The 25,022-nt window shown below is 42.4% G+C and overlaps 1 protein-coding gene across 11 annotated transcripts in view; it reads left to right on the top strand.

Annotated features, from left to right (window-relative positions):
• Positions 1–201: 201 nt before the first annotated feature.
• LOC311426536 (zinc finger protein 532) overlaps positions 202–25,022 on the top strand; it is a 47,091-nt gene continuing 22,270 nt past the window's right edge. The window contains exons 1-4 of one of the 11 annotated variants that reach the window (XM_084502959.1): positions 1,406–1,535; positions 4,025–4,134; positions 16,560–18,916; positions 24,644–24,825. In XM_084502959.1, the coding sequence (XP_084359085.1) occupies positions 16,580–18,916; positions 24,644–24,825 (2,519 nt within the window). In that variant the 5' untranslated portion in view covers positions 1,406–1,535; positions 4,025–4,134; positions 16,560–16,579. Of the gene's footprint in view, positions 1,536–2,187; positions 2,408–2,433; positions 2,876–2,971; positions 3,210–3,280; positions 3,589–4,024; positions 4,135–5,944; positions 5,968–16,559; positions 18,917–24,643; positions 24,826–25,022 lie in introns of those variants that run through there. The other 10 variants (XM_084502956.1, XM_084502960.1, XM_084502958.1 and 7 more) reach the window with 10 other exon arrangements.

Here is a 25,022-nt window from a genome sequence, read left to right as displayed (position 1 = left end):
TTTTAATATAATTTATCAATTTATGATATTCAAATCCTACAAACTTGTTGGACTCGCCAATTGCCACAGCTGGTAATGTAGCAGTTTGCTGGGATTTGGTTAAGACTGAAAACAAGTTAGAACTGGTATGTGATGAAGTCCCACCTGCTGGGGCGCGAGCGGCCCGGCCAACAATGCCTGCACACAGAGCTTCTGGCAGGGCATCTGCCCATGAGAGGCTGCTTTAGGAACAGTGCGGTAGCTCTTGGTGACTTGCTGCGTTACCAACGGCCTTATAAGAGGTCTTAATACAACACCATTGTTTCAAATAGGATATGTTGTTATTCATATACTCTATGAAAAGTCAATTTATATCATAAACTGGATATGGGTGTTGCTGATTCCCTGCACTTACAGCCATTGCTATCACCCAACAAAGGGATTCACACGGGACACTTTAAATTCCAGGAATCGTGCTGCGCACTTGTGAAAACGACAGAAAGAGGGGAAATTTCATTTCGACGAAAATTTCATTTAAATTAAAAATTGCAACAATGGAGTGACGTCAGGCTGCCTTGCAGCAAACGAAAAGCAGCTTGTCACAGAGATGGCAGCCGAAAAGCGCAGGCCGTCTTCAGGAGGGGCTGCGAAAACTCGTGTTAATCTTGGTTACCGTGAGACGCAGCAGCTGCGCCACGGGAGAGCCGCGGGCTGCGCTCCGCTCCCTGCAGCAGCGCGCACCAATGGCTCCCCGGCGCCAGCAGGCGGGGGGCCCGCAGGTGCCGCGCGCTCCGCCGGGCACGGGGCCGGCGTGCGAGGGGCGCCCGCGGCGTGCGGCCGGGCAGGGCGCGCTCCGCAGCCCCGCGGGCACGAGGCCCGAGCGGCCGGGCCGGGCCGCGCCGCTCCTTCGCCCCGGGCCGCGCGCCAGCCGCAGGCGGGGGACGCGGGGGCAGCGCAGCCCCGTTGGCAGCCGCTGAGGGCGCCGCGGCCCGGCCCGGCCCGGCCCGGTCCAACTCCGCGGCTCCAGGCCGGCGGCTGCGGCGGTGCGGGCGCGCCCGGAGCCGCCCGCGGGCACGGCGGGGCCCGGGCCTGCCCCGTCCCGGCCGCGGCCTTAGCGCGGGGAGGGCTCGGCCCCGGCCCCGTCGCCGTCGCCGTCGCCGCCCGGGGCGGGCTCCGTGACCGCCTCGCCTCGGCGCGTGCCGGCGGCGGGAGGCCGCGACCTGCCCCGCGCCTCCCGCCCGGCCTCGGCCCCGGCCCCGGCCCCGGCCCCGGCCCCGGCCCGGAGCCTGCCCGCGGAGCGCCGGGGGCCGCGGCAGCCCTCCCCGCCCCCGGCACGCTCCAGGGAGCCGTAGCACAGGAATCACACGGGAGCGTCTCCCCCATCTGTGCGAGCCGAGGCACCCCCACCCCCGCCTTCCCGCAGTCCCGCAGAGCCTCTCTGCCATTATGCTCCGCCGTCTCCCGGCCAGGCCCCTCCGCAGGCGGCCGGGGCGGCGCGGACCCTAGCCATGCCCGCCTGAGGCCCCCCCGGCCGGGGCAGCCGCGGGCCGCAGCAGGTGTGTTTGCATGGGGTGCGGAGTTTGCATGCGGGGGGGTCGCCTCCTCCCGGCCCGGCTCCCGCACCGCCTGCGCGCAGGCCCCGCCGCGCCGCGGGCAGGCTGCGGGGAGCGGCCCGCGGGGCCTGCCCGGCTCGGCTCGGCTCGGCGCGGCCCGGCCCGGCCCGGCCCGGCCCTGCCCCGCCGGGGCGCCGCCAGGACGGCGGCGGCCGGAGCCCCGCGGCCACCCGAGCGGCGGCTTCGTCTGTCCCGGCGGCCGCCCCGCCGGCGCCTCGCCCCCCCCCGCCGTCCCCGTCCCCGTCCCCGTCGCCGTCGCCGTCCCCGCCCGGCCGCCCGAGGGGCCGCGGCCTCCCCTCCCCGGGCTGCCCCGCCGCGGGGTCGGTCGGTGCAGCCGGCGGGCCCGGCGAGGGGCGGGGGGCGGCGGCGCGGGGAGGGGATGGGAGGGGAGGGGGCCGCGGGCCGTGTGCGAGGTGCCCGGGGCCGCGGCGGCCGCGGAGGCCGCAGAGGCGGGGGCAGCCCGCCCGGGCTGCGGGGCCGAGGGAGGGCCGCCTGGGGCCGCCTGTGCGGAGCGGAGGGGCCGAGGCGGCGGCAGAACAGGGCAGCGGTCCCCGGGGTGGGGTGGGGTGAGGGATGCGGGGAAGGTGCCGGCTCTCGGCGCTCTCCGCAGGGGAAGGGGGGTGCGGGTTGTGCCCGGGGCCTCTGCTAACAGTTGCAGGTGCAGCCTGGAGAGAGGCAGGGGCTAGGTGCTGTAGCCTGGCGTGGCAGCTCCTTGGAGGAAAAAGCCTCGCCGAAGAGCCATCCCGCGGCACATCCCGGCGAGGATGGGGCTTGGCACGTAGCAGGAGGTAGTTACGGGTTGTGCCAGTGCGAGGGTGAGTAGCCAAACAGGAGCGGGGCGAACAATGCCTGGGCCTGGGGCAGCTGTCAGCCTCGCAGGAGGAAAGGCCCCGGGTGGCAGAGCAAGCGGGGGGCACGGGCCACGAGCAGCGCTGCGCCGGGCCAAGGCAGGCGCAGGGCCCTCCTCTGGAAGGGGGCTGGCAGCGTGGGGAGCCGTGCCACGGCGAGGCGTGGGCCCAGTGCAGCCGTGGGACGCAGCGCAGGGCTGCGGCCAGCAGCCATCTTTGCGGGGTGGGCCCCGGCCTCCCACGGCTGCGGCTGTGGGAGCCGGGGGGTGCTGGGGCGTGGGTCCGCAGCCTTCGTTTCGGTGCCTCAAGGAGAAGCTGAAGAGCAAAGGAAAAAAAATCGGCTGAGCAGCCAACTCGGTGCTGCTCGGAGGGGGCAAAGGAACTGTTTTGCAGGCATCTCGCTGCTGCGGAAATGGATTTCTTGAGGGGAGGGAGGTGCGCGTGTGGGTAATCTTTGTAGTTAATGCAGCACGGAGCAGGGAGAATGCCACTCGAGCGGCCCCAGATGCAGCGAGCAGTGGGGCGGGTGGGCGCAGACCCCCATCAGCCCTGGGCATGAGGGGGCAGCTGTGCCGCCGAGCTGCGGCCACCCGTGTGCCGTGGGGAGCGGGGAGGGGGAGCAGCCCTTGGTTAGCAGCCCGTCTCCCAGTGCTGTGGCCGAGCCTGCCTGGTGCTGCAAGAGAGATCCTGTGAGGATTTTTATTGCGGTCTCTTTGTTAGCTACAGACAGGCACGCACACACTCACAGCTTTCAGCCAGGTTGTGGGAGGTAAGTGGGGGAGGAGAGGAAGGGGCGCGTGGGGCGGCACTGGGGAGCAAGGGGCTGCGCGGGCCGGCCGGGCACGGGCTCGGGCACGGCGGGAGCAGGGGGACCGGCTGCTGTCGGCCCCACCGCCACAGAAAGCAGAGCCCCTGCAATTCCAGGGACTTGTTGGCAACTCAGCGAGGGTTGCCATAGCTTTTTATGTAGGGTGACCAGAACCGGCTGGAACTGGTTTGAGGCAGATCAGCTCCTGAACACAATGCAGTCACTGAGCTGCTACAGTGGGATAGCTTCCTCCCTTCATGGCAGCCAAAAGCAGAGGAGCTTGCAGAAAGATACCATCCCAAAACAGTATGTGAATGCACACTTTAGACACACAGCACTGGTATGTGGCTAATGTAGTCATAAAGGATTCTGTATATAAATGTACATATTTGCAGTAACTGAGATTACTTTGGCTTTTCGTGCCTTTTTATGCTTAAGGAATGGGCAAGAGCTGAGATTTATGACCCTTATTAAAATATTTTTGCTTTGCAAGGGTGGGACACTGGTTATGCAGTCTATTTTAAAACTAAACTAAATAAAATTGATTGAATGATTTGTAATTGTAGTTGTGCTTGTGACTGAAGAATGCTGCTTTGCATGCTGTTTTATTTACAGGGTGCTGTCTTGTGGTTTTCTTCTTTAGGAGACGTTGGGGGGGGGTCCGTGCCTTTCTGAAAGGCCAAAAGGAAACGATATTGTTGTAGAATTGTGCATAAAAGCATTGCAAAGATGCTGTAAGGCATACTCGTTTCTCCCTTTTTTTTTTCTCCTTGTAGGCCTATTGATTGGGGCTGCCTTTAACCCTTTCATATTTGCAGAGGTAATGCATCTGTGGCAGTAACTGAGCATTGGCTAAAAAATTCTTTCAAAGGTCAAGGTTCACAAGGTGAGATGCGGTGTTGTGGGTATGAATATAACAATAGTACAAAGGTACATGTATATGAAAAGTAAATCTGGCTCCTGATTGCACACTTGGCACATTAGTAAAAGAGACAATGGTTTAAGTGTTAGTAAAGAAATACTATTAACCTCCAGGTTTAATAGGATTAAAGCTATTGTTTGTAAAGTCTTACCGATACCTTAGCTAAATACAGTATTTTCATTTGAATATCTTATATCCAGCTAGACGTTTTTCACAATGTAGTGATAAAGCATAGGCCTCTGAGTGACAATCATAAATTGTGGACCACATGGCAGTGAACCGTTCTGTGCTGCTTTGCAGCATTGCACATTCAGATTTTGCCGTCTAATTATTTAAAGGTTGCTTGTGTGGCCATATGTGAGTAACCTGATGTTTATTTCTGAATCGAGGTCTTCGGTGTTAAACATGTACTTAATATATCTGACATAGAAAAAAAAAAAAAAAAACATAAAAAATAGATTGTAAGCATGGTGTTTCTTAAACTGTTGTAACCCAGGGAGAATTTTGCAGCAGCCAAGTGGAAAGATGTATTTTAGAGATCTGATGGAGCTCCAGTGGATTATTAGTTGCATGAATTATAATATTGTGCAGTAATGAAATAAGAATGGGAAACCGGATGGGCAGTGCATCAGCTCCTGAGGGATGACTACTTTTAACTCAAAGCAATGGATAATGGATAGGATTATTTATTTATTTATTTATTTTTAATCTAAAAAATAAATGTGTACTTAGGTTTGAGCTGGCGTTTGCATCTTACAGTGAAAGCTGGAGGATTCAGAGAGAGGGAGAGGGGGAGAGAGAAGAAAGCAGTAATGAATATAGCAAAGGGAAGAACAAAGGCTGTTAGAGCTTGCACATTGGAACACTAAACATTTTGCTTTGGGGATTCTTTTGCCAGAGCTGTTACTTCCTATAGCAGGAAATCAGCAGCTCTAGACTCTTATGCAGTGTGATTTAAAAAAAATCTGACCAGCCTTGGCTATGTTAGCTGGTTTGGTAATCTACAATCAAGATAAATATGGAGGCAAAATGGTGAAAATGTTCTGGTCTAGGGTGAAATGATGCTTTTTTCCTCTGTTCAGCAGAATAAAGTAGACAGTCTTAAAAGCCTTGAGAGATTGTGGATATTGGGTAAGTTTTATGGTGGCTGATGATAGGCAGGGTGCCTGCATCAGAGTGTGACAAATACAGGAGAACCTTTTTTGTTTCTGACTGCAGCGGATTACATAAGATACTTAGATATTAACTGTAGAAAAGTGGAAGTAGAATGCCGATGTTTAGCTTGAAATTAATGTTTTTGTGGTTTTTAATGCAGCTGCAATGTATTGTTTCTCAGATTTGATAGGGCAGTAAGTAGCTTGTGTGGTGGAGCAAAATGCCTAACAACACTGCGCTGATTTGTGTCCATCTTTTTCTGTAATTTGTATGCAGAGGTTCTATATATATTTGACTGTAGACATCTGTAGCAGAATTATGCTTACAAACATGAATTCTTGTTTCATGATAGGAATAGTATCTGTCGCTGCCCTTAATGCATGCTTTTTCCAAGTGTCAGCTAAAATGCATGTAACATGAGAGCACCTTTTAGATTTTTTTTCCCCTCAACCAGAATAGAAAGGTCCGTAAAGTTTTAAGTACTTGAATGGTCACCAAATTCAACATATCTGTTTTATTTGGATTTTTGAACAAGATCTGTGCTATGAATTTTTATTTTTAGCAAAGGATTTGAATTTGCGGGGACTTAGCAGGCTCTAAGATAAGAAACCTGAATAGATGCTGGAGTCTGCAGTATTCTTGGTGAGTTGTTGTTTGTTTGTTTGTTTTTTCTTTAGACTAAAAGTGTTTGCAAATGCTCTTCACCGGGTGATTTTGATTTTGCACATAGGCCAGCTTCTCAGCAGAAAATGCTGCTTAATGTTTGAGGGTTGGTCCTCTGTCTCAGCAATCATGAGCTCATCTTCCGTTGAGGCTTGTCTCAGGAATTTAATCTTGAGAACAGGGGTAATGACTTATCAAATTCCAAGTCTCTTTTGAATTAATTAACTAGGTTTGTTTTTCTTGGAAGTATGAACGTGTGATAAAATATAAATATGCACACAGATTGCTGGGAATGGCTGTTTTTAAAAAAAATGTTGACCCTAACGTTTTAGGGCCTGTTTGTTGCTAGTGTTGCACAGGCAGGAGCACTCTCACTGGGGTCGTCTGGAGCTGCTTCATGCAGTTCTCAAGCAGAAATTGACATCCACTTAAAAAATTGAAGGAAATGGACAGGAAGCAAGTGTAATTTGGAACGTGGTTCAGAGTTGATTAAATGACGTGATTTAGTGATGGGACTCAGTAGGTCAGGTTGATGGTTGGAGTTCATGAACTTGAAGGTCTTTTCCAACCTAGATGATTCTGTGATTCCAGACTGCGAATCTCTGAATTCACACTAGTGTTGTACATCCACACTAGTCACATTACTGTACCAGCCCACTTCACATATAGAATTATAAAACTAAACCATTTTTAAATGGGGTGCAAAAATAATGGTTTGAGGACCTACCTGCTTTTTATTAATTCATCTTATTTTTAAAAGAAATCAGGAAGTTACAAGGCCCAAAACTTTAACAGGATCTCTTTGCAAATGTAGGTTGTTTTTATTTGGACAGCTGTAGATAGAGATGGTATGTTCGGCTCCCTGTGGTGTGAGAAAAGAGATAACCTGCCTCCGTGTTGAAATACTCCCTTTATTTTTGCCAGCCAGAGGCTGGTAATAGTGAACTTTGAACCCATTGCATGTGGTTCTCTTCAGACTCTGCTAGAGGTGTTTCAGTGGCAGTGTGTGAGGAGACATTGACTAGACTTCAGAAGATGGCTCTTCTCTTTCCCTTCCTGTACTGTCCTACTCAAAGAGGAGAACTTGAGATAACCCGTTTTGAAAGAAAAAAAAAAAAGTTCAAAAAATTAGTAGTTAGACTGCAAGATGAGGCTTCCAAGGAGCTGTAAATTACAAGGGATTTTATTTTGGCTGTGGAAAAAAAAAAAAAAAAAGTGGGATTTTGCATAAGAAAGTGAATAAAAACTCTAAAGCCTGTCTTTACTTAATTATACCTATTGGGGGAAAAAGGACTAGAATTTTAAAAGGTAAGATAAATAGGATCTGTATTCAGGTACAGGATAGAGTAGAAAAGAGGACAAAGTCAATTAGCCACTCTTAGATAGCCAGTTATAGGAATGGATATGTTTTGAAAGAATGTGATAACATTCAAAGCAACTCAGGCTGCTTTTGAGAATAAATACTTGACTTGTTGGCTTGACAAGGCTTTGCCATACCTCATGTTAAAGACTGAATAAGAGACTCTTCTGCAGAGATCTTGTATTCGTAGAAGTTCTACCTGCACGAATCAACAACAAATGGCAGTGTAAGTTTTCAAACTTCATTCTGGCTGCAAGTGCATCTGCATTCTGTATGTGGAGATAAGTATCATCCTCATGGCCTCTGGGGACTCCCACATAATTCTGTTTACTGGGAAAAGACAATGTGTATACACATGCAATGTAGGTCTGTCTATGCCAGGTTTTTAGCAATATGCTGTGAACATTGTGCAATTGCACAAGTGCAATTCAGGATTTTTTTGTGTGTGATTTTTCCATAACTTCATGTTCTGCTATCCCAACTGTAATTTGTTACGGTTGCTTTCATTTCTGCTGTCTGTGATGTTGAACTTCCACATTTTTTGTGAAAGACACTCCAGAATTGAAAAGTTAAAAATATTGTAAACAATTGTAACCAAACTGAACTTTTGTACAAACCAACAGAATATGCTTGGTGATACATTGACTTTAGTGCTTTGCAACTTGTTTGCTTTCAGTATTGGCCAGTTTAACACAGCTCTTGCAGCCTGTGTGCAGATTAACAGGCCTCAGTGATAGTCTAGAACTAGGCAAACAAAAGTAGAGTGAATGGAGGAATCTTTTTTTTTTTTTTTTTTTAATCCTTTTTTAAGTATTTTAGCAGTTATTACAAATTGACGTCTTTTGCATACAGTACTGGACAATATTTTCCTCCTTTAGACATCCAGATTTGTTTAAAGTGTCTTTATTGAACAACTTGCATGAAATTAAATCAAATCAAATGTGAACTGGTACCGTCTGTTGTGGTAGCATTTTCTTTCTGCACTTCAAATTTCAGAATTTTCCATTAAAATACTGAATCTGACTTCCTCCTGTTACACTGTATACATTCGCAAATTGTGCCCAAAGTTTTGAGAAACAAAATCAAGAAGCCTGAACTAGCTCCAGTGCTGCTAAGTAAGGCTTCCATAGCCAGCGATGGTCTTTGCTTGAAACCACATGCCTGCAGTTGCTCAGAGGTTGGGGATAAAAGAGAGGAGAATGTGGACATTTCCCCAAAGTTATTTTGGTTAGGACCTGACTGCGTATAGCTAATTATGGTTTCAGAAAACTAAAGAAAAACCATTATGTATACAGAGTTTTGCCATCTGCTTCTGTCTGTATGCTTTTGGCAATGTATGGTAACATCTACATTTGTCTAAGTTGGTAGAAATAACTTCTGTTGAAAACCAAAATGCTACATTTAATCATTTTACTGTAGTGAAGTTGTGCCTTTGACTAGTGGATACACGTGCTTGAATGGTCGTATTTTATAGGGGCAGAGCAGTTTATTGTGAAGGGTGCAGAGACAGATGTATAAATCACAGGTACTGGCTGGGCGTTGTGTAGCATCATACCTTGTGCCAGTTCCAAAATGTTCTAAGTGATAGTGCTGGGAGCTGGGATTGTGCTCCAGATCAACAGTTTGTGGGCAGTGTTTCAAAAAGCTTCCGTAACTTGCTTCCATTTGATAGAGGACCCTAAAGATGCATTCAGATACTGTTATGATTGGGTAATAGGGCAAGGTAGGTCTGGATGCTCATTACTGGTTTAAAACTTTTATGATGAGAGTGGTCAGTCCCTGGAACATGTTGCCCTGAGAGGTTTTGGAGTCTCCATCTTCAGAAATATTGACAGCCTGACTGGACAATGTCTTGAGCATCCTACTGTAGCTGACTCTGATTTGAGCAGAAAAGTTGGAGTTCCAGAGGTCCCTTTCAACCTCAGTTATTCTGTGCTTCTATGAAATGGCTGTTGGAAACTTCTAGGGGCTAGTAAAGAATAAATCTTTAAATCCTTCTGAAACTATCGACAGTTGCTGTTGATAAATTAAAAAAAAAAAAAAAGTTAATACTTGAAATATGTCGATACTACTTGCCTTCCCAAGCTTTTTTGAAGAGGTGGAAGAGGAAGTAATAAAATTGGTAGACTGTTCTCTTAAAAAAATAGAAGTGCAAATTCAAACTTGTCTTACTCATTGAAGGTTGTATGTGGAGACAAGTAGGATTTTCCTTTTTTAAGGGAGCTACTGTGTATAATGTTGAAATATCAGATTGCTTGGTATAAATGTTGACTGTAAAACGCACTAGTACTTCAAAAAGATGGTCAAAAAGCTAAGGACTGGTACAACAGCTGCCTGTCATGAAGGTTTTATTTTTGGAAGCAAGAATCTGCCTGATTTTTTTCAATACTAACAAGTCATGGGATCCTTGATAAACCAAAAGGAGCCTGTATTTTATGTGAATATGATCAGCATTGCTGATTGTGGTTAAAGTGGCCTCTTGCATATCCTTCTTGCCTGCTGAGTATTTCAAACCACACTGAGTCATGATTTGAGATGTGGTTCTCATTTCCTGGAAAAGTTTTGGTGGTTGAACTAGCATATTGCTTTTGTCTCTCCTTAGATACTTAGCTTTCAAACTAAATAGTCAGAAGTGTTAGTCAATCATCATTGCTAATATGCAAGATAACTAATCAGCTGCTTATAATTTGTGTGTCAGGCTAATATTTGCCTAAGGTTGGGATATATTACTGTAAGTCTGGTTGAATCACTTACTTCTTCTCTGTATGATGAAATTTCTTGGCATAATGATACAAAAATAAAAAATATATATTTTCGTGCAGGTGAGGCTGGTATTACTCTCTGTGTATGCATTTTGTTCCAGAGTGAACTTGTTGCTATATAGGTGTCATTACTTGCATTTGAAAGCAGAATAATTACACCAGATTATCAGATATTTGTTCTGGAATACCACGTCTAACTGGGAATTTATAAATATTTTGCTGTTGCTGTTCCATAAATCTTCTTATAGAGACTAGGCATTACCATGTACTAGACACCAAAAAATGCTTTCTCAGTGCTGTTGTTTCTTGGTACTGAAAAGGATGCTAATTTTCTTTAAAGAATGTACAAAAGAAAATGTGTCTGCCCTAGAGAGAGCACAGTCCACAACTGTATATTGTATAGAAGTAAAAACAGTAGGAAGTGTTTAGGGAAATTAAAGGAATGTAGTCACAATAACATGAGTGCCATAGGTAGATGAAAATTAACTTCTTTTTTTTTTTTTTCCCTTAAATAGTGAACAGATTTGCTGCTGAAAGGAAACTTAAGTTGCATATTTGAGCAGGAACATGGAGACATACAGCCAGTGTAGATGGTCATGTGGGATTTGAAGACAAAAGTTGGGAATTTAATACAGCAGAAAGGACAAGGCTGATACAGGCAGTTAAAACAATTGTGTGGTGCCATTGGATTTGTGGTTGAGAAATGAAGAGTTGGATGGGCAAGAGCGTGTGTCAAGAAGGAAAACTTGTTCAGTTTTTTACAGATTAATGATGAATAAAAGAATAAAAATTGAATATGTTAGACCATGCTTGTGATTAAGAATACGTTGTTAGAAATATTAATGCAAAGAGAGTGTTCACTGGGTAAGTACTGGAAAGGCAGTTGGATTATTTGTCAGTGCCGGGTCTGAAAAGCTTAAATTGTTCTCGTACCTGACAGACAAAATCAATGTTATGCGCAGTTTGGATGTATGTGGGAGCTGGCAGATCACTCTGTTTTTTGCCTTCATTACGGTGGTAACTTCCCCCAAAAGTCTGACTGCTTGCAGTTGCTTAGCTTTACACCAAAAAGTACCTTTTAATTTCTGCAGTAATTTAAAGACAGCTTGGTCTGTCTTGTGGAGAATAATGTGCCCCATCTGCAGCAGTCCTAAAGCCCAACTGTAAGATGGATCATACTTAGTAACTGAGTAAAAGTATTTTCTTCTGTGTTTTTTCCCCTTGGCAGAGTGCGTGAAAAGGTAGGTTTGTTTGTTTTTTCTCATATGGCTAGAATCCCTCCACCTGGAACCAGCACAGATACAGGGCTTGAGGAGGAGCGACAAAAATTCCCTGTAGTAAAACAAAACTGCCTTTAATCCTTCAGAAGCAGCTATTTGCTTCTAAGCCCTAATGTTTCTTCAGTTGCTATTTATGTCATCACATGTTTGAGCCTTCCCCACATCTCTGCAAACAATCACTGTAAGAAAGCTGTGTTTCAAAATGGTATCTTGAATCTGTGACAGTAGAATAGGAGCTTTCAGATGTACTCTGTCTTGCACATGTTCTGCCGTTTTTCTGGAATCAGCCTTAGAAAACCCTTGCATGCATCTTTAGGTTTTCCATTTTAACAGGTAGGATACGACAGCGCCAAAAGGTTTACAAGAATGTAACTATTCCTTATGGGTAAGGCAGCAGATTCTTGTCCTGCTCGCTTACTGCCTCACTGATGGCAGAGCGTTCTCACAGAGGGGTTCTTGTTTTGACATAATTACCAAGCGAGTGCTTCACTGGAATGTGTTACCAGATGAGTGAAAAGGCTAACTGGGAGAATAAGACAGTGGAACAGCAAAGCAGTATCTTCCTTTGGCTGAAACCTGGACCGTTTTCTCCATGCTGTTCATAGGAAGCCCTTATTCAGGAGATGCATTTCCAAAGAAAGAAAAAATTAGCATCGTGAACAAATGCTTTGAACGGGGAAACAAAATGATCTTTATGTCTCCTCCAGCATTTAATTCAGACCTTACATTTCATCAAGATAATGATGTGCATGTAACAGTGGACTTTATCCCCAGAGAGACTGATGTAAACCATGAAGCAAGGATATCCTTACAACTCTCAGAGTCCTTTATCTTCTGGACTTAAGACTCACTGGTAGTCTTACCAGGAGTCCAGTCACCCACCGTCAAAAAACAGAACCCAAAAGCATCGTTTCTCGCTGCACTGTGGCTTTCTAGCTGTACAATTCCTGCTGGACATATCCTTTTTTTTTTTTTTTTTCCTTTTTGCTTTTATCACTGAATAATCGGGAAAGTAATGCTTAAATTTTTAAAGACCCTTTTAAAATTATTATTTTTCATAAAGTAATTCGAATTCCATTGCAAATGTGGCAGGCCTTCCGTGACATTCTCCTGGTAACAATCAGCAGACAGCTGGGAGGAGAGGCAGGAAATGGAGTTAGTCCAAGGGAAGTAAAAGGAGTTTACAAAGTGCAACCACCATCTGAAAATGAAATGGTACTGTGGACAGAGAGAGAACATCTAAGAACTGTCTCTTTATATAAGTGCACCCCAGATTAGGGATATTTAATTCATGGTATAATCTATCCAGTGTGTTTTGTAATATATGCTTCAAGTTAGTAGTCCCATGTATTGATGTGCATTTCATTTCTGTTATTTAGAAAATAAAAATAGAAAGTATTTCAGACAAAGATGTTTGAGGAGGTGGATGTCTTGCAGGTTGTTTCTTTAAATATTTTCTTTTTGCTTATCCTTGGTTAGACGTGTTGCAGACTGCTTCTCTGTTTAATTCTGAAGATCTTCCTTTGTTAAGTGCACTTGAAAGTCATTAGCAATAAAAGAGATAATTTTAATGGCAGCCTTTTGATGCAAGGTGGTTTTTTTTTTCATCTTTGTATGTCTCTTGGGAGATGTTGAGCTTTGCTCACAGCAATTCTCAAAGAAAGCAGCTGTCAAAGAAATTCCAGTTCCTGGAAAATCACCATTTCCTAGGGAACCAGGAACTTGCCTCATTTCCCATTCTGAAGTATTTACAGGCTTCGGGTCGGCCCAGAGAAGGAATAGACCAACAACTTGTCTGGCAGCCAAGGCGACAGTCAATTTCAATCTGAGATAAAAGGCAAAGTTTCATCTTTAAGGGGAAGGGTTATTGAAAGATGTCTGTAGAAGCCACCTTCCTCTTTTTTTACTGAGTCCTGACAATTGTGAAGTGAACATAGTTCATATACTGAGTCTTAAATTGATACTCTAGAATAACAAGGAAAAAATTAATAAAATGTCAAGGTTACAACTTTGTTTAGTTGTTTAGCAAGACTTGCCATGCCTTTTCTCCCTTCTTGTTTAATTTAAATTGCTTTACAGGTTTGAAGGATGGCAGAGATCCTCTGCAAGGTCAAGAGCAGTTCTGGGTGCCCTATGCAGACGAAACCACTCCGTTCTTGTGCTCTGGTAGAGTGCGGGAATCGGTCTGGATGCCTGAAAGACAGTTGTAGCTTTATGCAGAGTGCTCTCTATGGATAAATGTATGATCTCAGCTTAAAGCTTCAGACCTCTGAATTCTTTTGAGATATTTTCCCATTTTGGAATTAGCCTTAATGAAGTTTCTTGGTAAAGAACAAATGCGTCTCCTCCTCTGTTACGTAGTTTTGCTCTTAAAGATACATGGATAAAATACTGTGTGAGTGGCCTTTACTTAATTCATTGCTATTGTTAAATGTTAATGAAACTCCATTACATATAATTGGAGGAAGTTTTAGACAAGGAATATTTTAAGGTTCTTTTTAGTATGTTTAGTAACTGCAAAAAGACATCCATAGATAGATGTACAGTTGGAGTGCAAGTTAGTATATCAAATCATTAAAAACTGTCAATTAAGGCTTTGTTATTGTGGGTTTGTGTGGATTTGCATGCTGTGGTCTCTAGAAACTTCTTCACTTAAATCTTATAACAACTTTCTTTGTAATGTTAACATTACATGTGTATGTGATTCTTCCTCTTTGTTAAATAAATAAAAAGAAGTAAAGTAATTCATAAAGATGTTAACAAGTACCTTGCAACCCAGCAACCTCTGCTCAGTAATTTGTAAGCAGGGTGTTAAAGTTGCAGTTCAGTCAAGGTGAACTGTTACTTAAATATCCACTGTCTATTTTATTTTTTTTTTACCAGCCTAGGTAGCGACTTAACTCTGAATTGTTGTCGTGCCTGGGTTATGTTACCACAGTTGTGATTATTTGCATTGTGAATAAAACATAACTGGGGCAGAAAAAAAAGGTCATTTTAGACATTTGTCTTTCAGGTTACATTCGTTATGGTACATCCAGTGTGTTTTCTTAATTCGTGCTTCATTTATGATAAGGTATGCATCCACATGGAAACAAGGGATAAAATCAGACTGGCAGCTCTAGATAGTCTTTTGTCCTTGTCTGCCGTGCCAGATTCTGTCACCAAAGACAGAAATGTTTTGATCTGTGGTGTTCACTGTAGCTTAGTATTCAAACTAGCAAAGTGGTTTTTCTTACATTTTAACTATTGAAGGAGTATCTTGGTAGAGCTCCTCTTCCAATGTCTACGACAGCTGAAAAGAGGAAGCAGGCAGCAGGACAGCATCTTTCCGAAGCTGTGCTGTGGCCAGGCTCCTTTTGAGTGGGCCCACTTTCTGGTTGTCAGTTCTGTCCTTTGCAAGTTACTCCTAGTGAGTGTCATGTAATAAATGTGTCTGGTCTCCTGGGATCTACTCTGGGTAAGGGCTGATGACACAGTGGTACACAGATACCTAAGCCAGTTTTAGGCTGAGTAGTTTAAAGTCCCAAGAACAAAGCAGTCATGACTGTGCATTCAGGCTAACTTACTCTTTGGGGACATCTGTGCAGGGTGGAGTTTTTCCCCTATTGTGCTTTGTTAGACAATTAGAGAAGGCATTCTGGAAAGGTTTCAATTTCTTGTTCTTTTCTGTTAATACCTTCACTGATGTAGAGTAAGTGATTATTGCAGTCTTCATCCATGGATTATATAAAAGTCTTTGCACTTCGGGAATGCTCATTTGTCTCTTTGTCTTGCAGGGAATAACTTAATGGCTTTTAAATCTAGAAGGGACCATTATGTTTATGTAGTGTGAACTTCTGCAAAGCTTGGACCAAAGAATGTTCCTCAGTAACTTTTGTATCAAACCTGTGTGTGTTCTGTATATGGAGCTTTTTGAAATAAATCAATAATAGACTTAAAAACATAAACAGATTAAAAAGGAAATTATGCCAGTGCAGGATTCCTTTTATCACAAAATCACAGAATGTTTGAGGTTAGAAGGGACCTGTGGAGGTCATCTGTCCCCCCCATCCCCTCCCCCTTCTGTAATTCGTCTTTTTAGACCTCTGTAAGTGATTTGTTTTGCACACCTTTGCAAATTCTTGAAACATATGTGGAAAAAGGCAAATACCGTAGTGGGATTTATGAAGGAAAAGTACACTCAAAGTTAGCTTTCCTTTTACACAGCATTTGCAAAGTTTCAGTTTTTAGTTATCTGTTGGGTTTTGGAATGGAAAGGAAAAAACAGTGATAGTGTCCAGTGCTGGACAGAAAGAATGGGATCTGGAAATTGTTATCAGTAAAGGGGAAAAACAAACAACAACAAAAGAAACCCCTAAGGATCTGGTATTGTTTACCCTAAAAAGTAGACTGAAGGGAGGTAATGGTCTCAGCATAAAGTGCTGTTGCAAAGAGTATAGGTGAATAGAACCACACGTAGTTGCATCAAGAGAGATTCAGATTATTCAGTAGGAAATACAATGGTGAAATTGTGAACAACTGGAATAAATTGCACTGGAGGTTGTAGAATGGGAGGTCTGTAAAGTTGATGAGACACCTGGAAAGCAATGCAGATATAGCAGATCCTTTGTGGGAGTTACTGGAGAAAAAAAAAATGCATTGAGGATACTGGGAGACAGATATTCCATAATTCATATAAAGCAATTTAGCTTATAGAAAACAGTGCATTAGTCTTGAACTGTTAGTAGCAATACATCTGTTTTGCTCACTTTGAGAAGGTTCATGAGGTTGATAGTGCAAATATCAAGTCAAAACTAGACTTAGGAGGAATTGCAAATACCTAATTTTTCTGAAAGTCTAGGTATCTTGCTGTAATCGTAGCATGGGTGGGAGATGGTAGCAGGGAGTGTAGGAGAGTGGGCAGGAAGAAAGCTACTTGAAGAGAAAATTTGCTCCTAGAATAAAAATACTAGGTTACAGTCTGTGAACGTGATGGATTGCTGTAGCTCTTGGCATTGTAATCCAACTGTACCTCTGCACTGGATACTATTCTGTAATGTGTAATTTCTGAAAATACTACTTCAGAGGTGAAATAACTTTTTGCATGGCATATGTGAACATATGCTTATTTCGTATGTGTGCTATTAGAACGTAAAATTCTGAGATGATGATTTTCTGCTTATTTTACAGACTTGCTTACAATCAAATACATGACCATGGGGGATATGAAGACCCCAGATTTTGACGACCTTCTTGCAGCCTTTGACATACCAGACATGGTTGACCCAAAAGCAGCTATTGAATCTGGACATGATGACCATGAAAGCCACATAAAACAAAATGCTCATACAGATGAAGATTCTCATGCACCATCATCATCTGATGTTGGTGTGAGTGTCATTGTGAAAAATGTACGTACAATTGATTCTTCTGAAGGAGTGGACAAGGATGGCCACCATTCCACAGGCAATGGCTTGCATAATGGCTTTCTAACATCATCAGCTCTCGATAGTTACAGTAAAGATGAAGGCAAGTCATTTAAAGATGATGGGTCAACTTCCGAGAGTACATTGAAGGATTCAGCTTTCAACCAGTTTAGCCCAATTTCAAGTGCTGAAGAATTTGATGATGATGAAAAAATTGAGGTGGATGACCCTCCAGATAAAGAAGAGATGCGTGCAAATTTCAGGGCAAATGTCTTGACAGGATCTGTATCTCAGCAGGAATATGACAAACTAAAAGCACTTGGAGGGGAGAACTTGATTAAATCTGGTATCCCTGTTTCAAGCAGTATAGATAAAAATAAAGTAGCTAAACGAGAGACAGAGACAAACTCTGTGAATTTAAGTGTTTATGAGCCTTTCAAAGCTCGGAAAGCAGAGGACAAATTGCTAAAAGACAATTCTGAGAAGCTTCTTGAAAACAGGGTACTTGATGGAAAACTGAGCACAGAAAAAAGTGAAACGAGTCTTGCCAGCATTTCACAGTCCAAAGCAAAGTCATCAGCAAAGCTTTCTTCGTGCATTGCTGCGATTGCAGCACTGAGTGCTAAAAAGGCAGCTACAGATACCAGTAAGGATTTACAGTCTAATTCAGGAGAGTCTTCTCCATTACCAAAAGACATGAGCGAAAGTCCCCGGGCTATGGAAAAGTCACCCGAATCTCAGAGTCTTATTGATGGTGCTAAAAAGCCGTCTGTTAAGCCACCTGATAGTCCCAGGAGTGTATCAAGTGAAAACAGTAGCAAAGGGTCTCCATCTTCTCCTGCAGGGTCAACACCAGCAATTCCTAAAGTTCGCATAAAAACCATCAAGACTTCCTCTGGGGAGATAAAGAGAACTGTTACTAGAGTGTTGCCGGAAGTTGACTTGGACTCTGGTAAAAAGACAGAGCAGAGTGCTTCCATGGTAACTTCCATGACATCTCTCCTGTCCTCTCCAACTTCTGCTGTTCTTTCCTCTCCTCCTAGAGCTCCTCTCCAGTCCGCAGTTGTCACCAATGCAGTTGCATCTGCAGAACTTGCACCAAAGCAGGTCACCATCAAACCTGTGGCTACTGCCTTTCTCCCAGTTTCAGCAGTTAAAACAGCAGGTTCACAAGTTATTAATTTGAAGCTTGCTAACAATACTACAGTGAAAGCCACTGTAATATCTGCTGCTTCAGTGCAGAGTGCCAGTAGCGCCATTATAAAAGCTGCCAATGCTATACAGCAGCAGACTGTTGTGGTGCCAGCATCCAGCCTTGCCAGTGCTAAACTTGTGCCAAAGACAGTCCATCTTGCCAACCTTAATCTTCTGCCTCAAGGTGCTCAAACCACCTCTGAACTCCGCCAAGTGCTAACGAAACCTCAGCAGCAAATAAAGCAGGCAATAATTTCTGCAGCAGCCTCACAGCCTTCTAAAAAGGTGTCTCGAGTCCAGGTGGTGTCATCTCTACAGAGTTCTGTAGTGGAAGCGTTCAACAAGGTGCTGAGTAGTGTCAATCCTGTCCCGGTTTACATCCCAAACCTTAGTCCCCCTGCCAATGCCGGAATAACGTTACCAACACGAGGTTACAAGTGCTTGGAGTGTGGCGACTCGTTTGCTCTTGAGAAGAGCCTGACACAGCATTATGACAGGAGGAGCGTGCGAATTGAAGTGACATGTAATCATTGTACAAAGAATTTAGTTTTCTACAACAAGTGCAGCCTTCTTTCCCATGCTCGTGGACACAAGGAAAAAGGAGTTGTAATGCAGTGTTCCCATCTGATTTTAAAACCAGTCCCAGCAGATCAGATGATAGCATCTCCTTCAAGCAATACTGCTACATCTATGCTTCAAAGCCCTGTGGGAGTCGGCACGCATACTGTGACAAAGATACAGTCTGGCATAACGGGGACAGTAATATCAGCTCCAGCAAGTACTCCCATCATTCCAGCTATGCCACTAGATGAAGATCCATCAAAACTCTGTAGACATGGTCTAAAGTGTTTGGAGTGTAATGAAGTTTTCCAAGATGAGACATCTCTTGCTACACATTTCCAGCAGGCTGCAGACACAAGTGGACAAGTAGAGTATCATATGTTTAAATTCCAATGTTTCACTTATAAGCCTAGGAGACTTTGGATATGTTTTTCTTTCGTTTAGATGTTAATTACCTGAATCTCCATGATGAAAAACAAACTAAAACCACAAAAAAATCTTGCACGCACCTTTATAGTGAACGTCAACATTTTTAAATAAGACTTTTCTTAGAATTTTTTAGGTCATTGAAGTCTAAAATTTCCACTGTCTATTTTTAACTAGAATTTAGCATTAGCTTTTTTACAGGTGAACATTATAATACTGCAATTGATAATGGCCTTTACTATCTTTGTGCTTTGAAATTTGATTATCCCATGGAATCCACTTAATTGGCACCCTCATTAACAGCATGCTTTTTAGTCTGAGAAGTATTTTTAAGTGATTCATTCTTGAGCCATCCGTGGGTTTTGTTATTTTCATGTAACACTATAAGTGAGGTTGGCATTCCTGTTACCTACAGGGACTCTAGCCAGCGAATAAATGGCACACTGTCCTGAAAGGGTACACGTGCTGTGTTCTTCAGGTCTTTCTTGAACAGAAAGTGGTGTTCACTAGCATACGTTACTTGCTATGTGACCATTTGCATATTTGCATTGGTTTTACTTTCCTCTCATGATTGCTAATGAATTAAACTTACTTTAGTAAAGAATTCTAAAATGGTTTGCGTGTGGCCTAATCTGAAACACCTCATTCAATAAAAGTTACTATTAATCAGTGTGCCATGTATTTTATAACCCTGTAAGAATTAAGATCATTAATTAAATGATATAGCTGAATTTCCATCGGAGTGTGCCAATTAAAAGGGATTCTGGCACGTTTCAAAGCATTCAGTTGATGTTGCGGTTTGTTCCTGCGCATCAGCAACAAAGCTGAAAGCCTGCAAACAGGCTCTGACTGATTAAGTCAGGGATGCCCTGGGAATATTCCTGGGACTCTCACAGTAAAGTGCAGAGTAAAGGATTACATCCTGCAGCTAGGAAGAAGTCCGCTAGAAACAGAAGTGCAGAGAGGTTCCCGCTGGAATCTCTTCACTGATCTTAAGACCTGTTATGTGGCCATGAAGCAGGTACACTGTTCCCACCAGTACAAGCAGAGATGCAAAGAGATATGAATGTGGAGATAATCTTGATTATATGGATTATGTGGCTCTGCCTCAGCTCCTACTTCACCAACTGGTTAGCAGACTTAGGCTGAAATTGCCTGGATTCACAGTGAAATGCAATGTGAGCAAGTTTGTGTTTGTAATGTACTACAGACAGGCCTACCTAAAGTCAGTTTATTTAAGCCTTATGTCAGAAAGAAGTTAGCAGAATATATTCTGTCCTTAGATCTTGCTGCAGTTTTGAACATTTTCTAATAGCTGACCAAGAGCATGTTCTGCACCAGCTCTCAAGTTGGGCAATACACAGTAATTGTTTTTAGCCAACTCCTCTGTTGGTGCACGTTAAGTTTATCTTTTTTTTTTTTTTTTTTTTCCTAATAGGTCCATTAATTATCATTTGTGGTATGGTAAGATGCAGTAGTCCTTGGGAAACCCCTGTTGTGTTTGGTACTATGAAAATGAGTAATTAAGATGGTAGTTCATAAGCAGAAAGCCTCCAAAACAACCAAGTGAATAAGACAGAGAAAATAGGTTGGGAGGATGAGGCAAGGACAAAATGGAAAAAATAGAGAACAACAAATATTAAAAAAAAAAAAAAAGTATTGTACTTGCTTTTTGTGGGGGCCTTTTTTTGGTATGGACAGGTAAACAGGTTTGTAGAAACACCTTTGGCCTTTCTTGCTACCTCTTATCGGTGCTTGTGCTCTGTTGCTGCTGAGTATGCTCTGTATGCATGTCCTCTTAGATACTGTTTACCTTGGTGAATTTACTGTGGAAAAGCAATGAGATCTTCACACAGCATCAAAATGTAGCGTCAGTTAAGCAGAAAGATAAGTATGGGTACACAGATACTGCTGTTTAAGGAGGAAAGCTTACGAAGATACGGAAAATAGCATTGCCTACAACCTACCGATGTGTTTTTATCTCTTGTTGGAAAGCCACTGTCTTTTAAGAGCTGAGGTATGAATAAGGCATTAGTACCTGCTTACTAGGCCATGCTTTTCCAGATTTCAAAAAATAAAAAAATAAATAAAATAAAAGCCTTGTGCTGCAAAACAGAAAGGAAAAGAAGCAATTTTCATGTTGTTCCATTTTAAAAGAACACAATCAACATTGTTTAAATGTTTGTTGAACTACCTCTTAAAAACGACTTAAATATTTTTTATGGTCCTTTTAATACATCAAGCAGCAGTTTTCAATTGTGTGCTTTTTTTATGTTGTGCTATATTGCATACTGTAATGATGTCGCGCTACTGCTACATCATGGAAGCTGCCTCACTGAACAGTTGCTTTACAGTGAGAGCAATGCCTCCGGCTTTCTTGACAGGTTAGCTTCTTGTCCCCTCTTCAGTTACCATGAGCATCACTGCAAGAGTAGTGCTTGCTGAAGAAAGTCTGTGTATAGGTGTTTATTAATAAAAAATAGTATGTTACCTCTTTAAAAGCTTGAAAAAGAGCTTTATTTGACTTCTTTTAGCGCTTGGCACTGGGTTTTTGTTCTGAAACTACAATTAATATGGGGGGAAGGAGACATGAAAGTTATATAAAATAGATATTTTCACTTGAGGAGGAAGGAAGGAAAAAATATTTGGATGTAAAAAAAAAATAGAAAAAATAGTTATTATTGGCAACTTATCATTCTTTCTAGTGCCTACCTCCTTACTCTTGAAAAGGAAATTGCATACTGCTTTGTGGTAAAAGTAGAAAGTAGCTGTTACTTCTTTTTAAACTCCGGCTATAAAGGTAGAATGTTTCTTTTAGAATAATTAAAAAATAAAAAATAAAGTGAAACATCAATTAAATGAACAGCAATTGAACAGCAATTAAAAAATGTTCCCTATAAAGTTTTTACTTTTCTGTAGCATCTTTTTTCTGTTAGTAGTCCCATTGAAAGGAACCAGACCACTCACTGGTAGATTTCATGGTTGAATGTAACCCTCACCTACTTGGTGGGGAAACAGAAGTAGCAGACCCAGACTAATGCATGTTAATGTTTGTCTTACTTATAGCTAGCTATAAGTGTATTGCTCTCGGGGATACTACATAGTTCATTTACCTTCATGCTCATAGTTCTTGTGTATCTTTATTTTCCACCTCCACCATTTTTTCTTCTAACCGTTTTTTTTTCTGGAACTTTGACTTCAAATGCAGGCAGGTGATGATTTTCACAAACTGTTTTATTTTGGTATGGGTTGGAATGAGAGAACTGGAAGTTAATGCCACCTTAAGCCCAGAATAAAATGGTAAGCAAAAGTGCTGAATTTCAGAATTTTGCAGTAGATTATTCTTGATCTACTCTAATCAGTTACAATTAAATATTTTCCAAGTCAACATAGCAAACCAGTAGCCTTAACAAATAGCATTATTGGCATTTCTCGTCAGTCTGAATTACTGGCATTGCAGATGAATCTTGAAGACTGCTTGTTGCAAAATCACCATCTGGGATACACTTAGCTGGGGTTGGAAAGTTGCATGGCTCTTACGTGGCATAACACCAGGTTTCCTTTTGCAGTGCTGCAGACAAAATGCTTGGGAAGGGCTGTGAAAACCCAGTATGTTTCTGTGATTGGAGTAAGAAGTTTTGTTTTGTTGGTTTCTTACATAATCGAATAACATTCCAGGCCCTCCAGTGTTATATTGCTACTTGTTAATACATATATGACAGAAGATAAATTTTAGGAATGGTGCAGAAGGCAAGTAAATGTGGCAAGCACATTTTAAGTAGAGTTATGGTTAGTCAGGCGTTTGCAGCCCGTCAGCCTGAGCTGAATACAAAATTCACATCCCAGACCAGTTCTGTTCAGTGTCGACAGGCATGAGTCAGTGGTTCAGACCATGGTTGTTTGGTCAACTGAGGACAAACTCTGACATTTCAGAGTGGATAATATGACTATATTTAGTCATGTTTGTATGACTGTAAAGCCTTTTTGCTTCCGGCACTGGGGTTAGTATTTGTCTCGCATTGATTAAATGGATACAGGTGATTTTTTGTACTGGCAAAGTTGCCGATAGTAATAAGGCAAACTCATTTGAAACCTATTTGTAACACTGTAGTATTTCTTCTGCAATGGTAGCTTTGATTCTGCTGTTATGTGCTCTGAAACTACTGTTTTTTAAAAGACACAGGTTACTGGCCTAAACTGGAAGAAGGGGGGTGTCTCTTTGTGAAGCCCCTGTCTTTCAGTAAGAAACTGTTTTATCATGAGGGAAAGGATTATTTCTTAATTATTTGAGGATTTCTTTATACGTAGGTTAGTAAATCATTTTTAACACAACTTTGGAGATCTTGTTTTTTCTATATTCTTGCAAAATGTACACATTACTCCATCTGCAAGACTCTTACGGATAACATTTCTAAAAATATGTAAATATCTTGTTCAAAAATACCCATACCATGAAGAAGTCTTAGTTTTGCTTTTAAATCTTCACAAGTCACTGATGACATTCATAATTTCCAGGTCATAAGAGAGAACCATAATCTAAAAGGTCTTACAAAGCAAAGTTGTACAAAATGAAGTCGTTCTTCAAAGAATTTTATTTGTGCTTGAGTTTTAGCCAGTGTTTCTGTTAAAGTCAATGAAGCAGTAGCTTCTGTGATAAAACTTAACCAGAAGCATTGCTCCATAGAGACTGTCAACCACCTGATTAGAGATCTTTGTGATGTAATACTCTAAATGAAACATTTTCACAAATGGTTTTACAGGTGCTGCTCTTTGTTCTCTCCAGTAATGGAAAGCAACTGTGAGCAGAAGTGAAGCGTGTTTCCAGCTCAGTTGCATCATTTACATTTCACCCCAAGAATGACACACAGTACCCAAAGAATTCCATGATTCTGATTTGGCAAATGGTCAACATGTAGTTGAAATTGTGTGGTTTTTTTGTTTGTTTGTTTTTTTAATTATTTTTGTGTAACAAAATACTAGAAAAGAATTGGTACAGGAAGTAGTTCCTGCACTAAGATTGCCCTTCAAAGAAAAGCTTCTGAAGTATTTAGTATATCTGCAGTTTTTACTCAAATGCACAATATTTTGATATTTTACAAAGCAGATGCTGTGGTCTAGCCTGAGAAATATATTTTGAAATTATTTATAGACTATTTGATTGATAATACTCTGTTTTGTTGGTATTAAGGATATTGCCAATAAAATACATCAAGAGCAAGTATCAAAGAAAGTGAAGATAATATATATATATCTTTTTTTTTTTTTTCTGTGTTTATTTTTTATTTCTTGTCACGGTACTTTTAGATAAAGCTGCTATGTTTGTTTCTCAAGTTTTACATAGACTCCTTGCACTATTAAGGTAATCTTTTGAGGCACGTAATAAAATTTAAATAATCTGACATGCATCTTCTATGGTCAATGGTATGTGAAAGAGCTTTGTTTTGTCAGAATCTGGCCCAAAATGCCAGTATATCCTGTGGCCAATATTCTTCCCTCCGTCCCATGAGGTTAGTCAACAGAGTCCAGAATTTAGTCCTTGGCTACTTCTTTTGATTCACATCACAGTCACAACATTTAACCTTTTGTTTGTATTGCAGTGTTTGACACGAGAAATTATGTCTAGCTGAACCAAACCTTTTGTTTCATCTATTTTGGTTTATCGTTTAGAAGACATGCAATATCTGCCAGATGCTGCTTCCTAACCAGTGCAGTTTTGCATCACACCAGAGAATTCATCAGCATAAATCTCCATACACGTGTCCTGAATGTGGAGCAATCTGCAGATCTGTCCACTTCCAGACTCATGTTACTAAGAACTGCCTGCATTATACCCGAAGAGTTGGTTTTCGGTCAGTATAATGATTACTTTCTTGTCAATTTATATGTAATTTATGCTTTCAAAAGTAATTTTCCATTTTCATAAACATTGTTTGTAGAATACAGCTTCATGGGTTTAAGGTTGTCATGGAAACAATGCTATTAGTACTACAAATTTTGGAATAAATACTGCATTAAAATTCAGCTTTGTTTTGGGCATCCGCTTTTG

Source organism: Aythya ferina (genome assembly GCF_964211825.1).
Source record: "Aythya ferina genome assembly, chromosome: W".
NCBI classification, from domain to species: Eukaryota; Metazoa; Chordata; class Aves; order Anseriformes; family Anatidae; genus Aythya; species Aythya ferina.
Note: the sequence above shows the minus strand (reverse complement) of the source record. Positions and strands in the feature narration are given on the sequence as shown.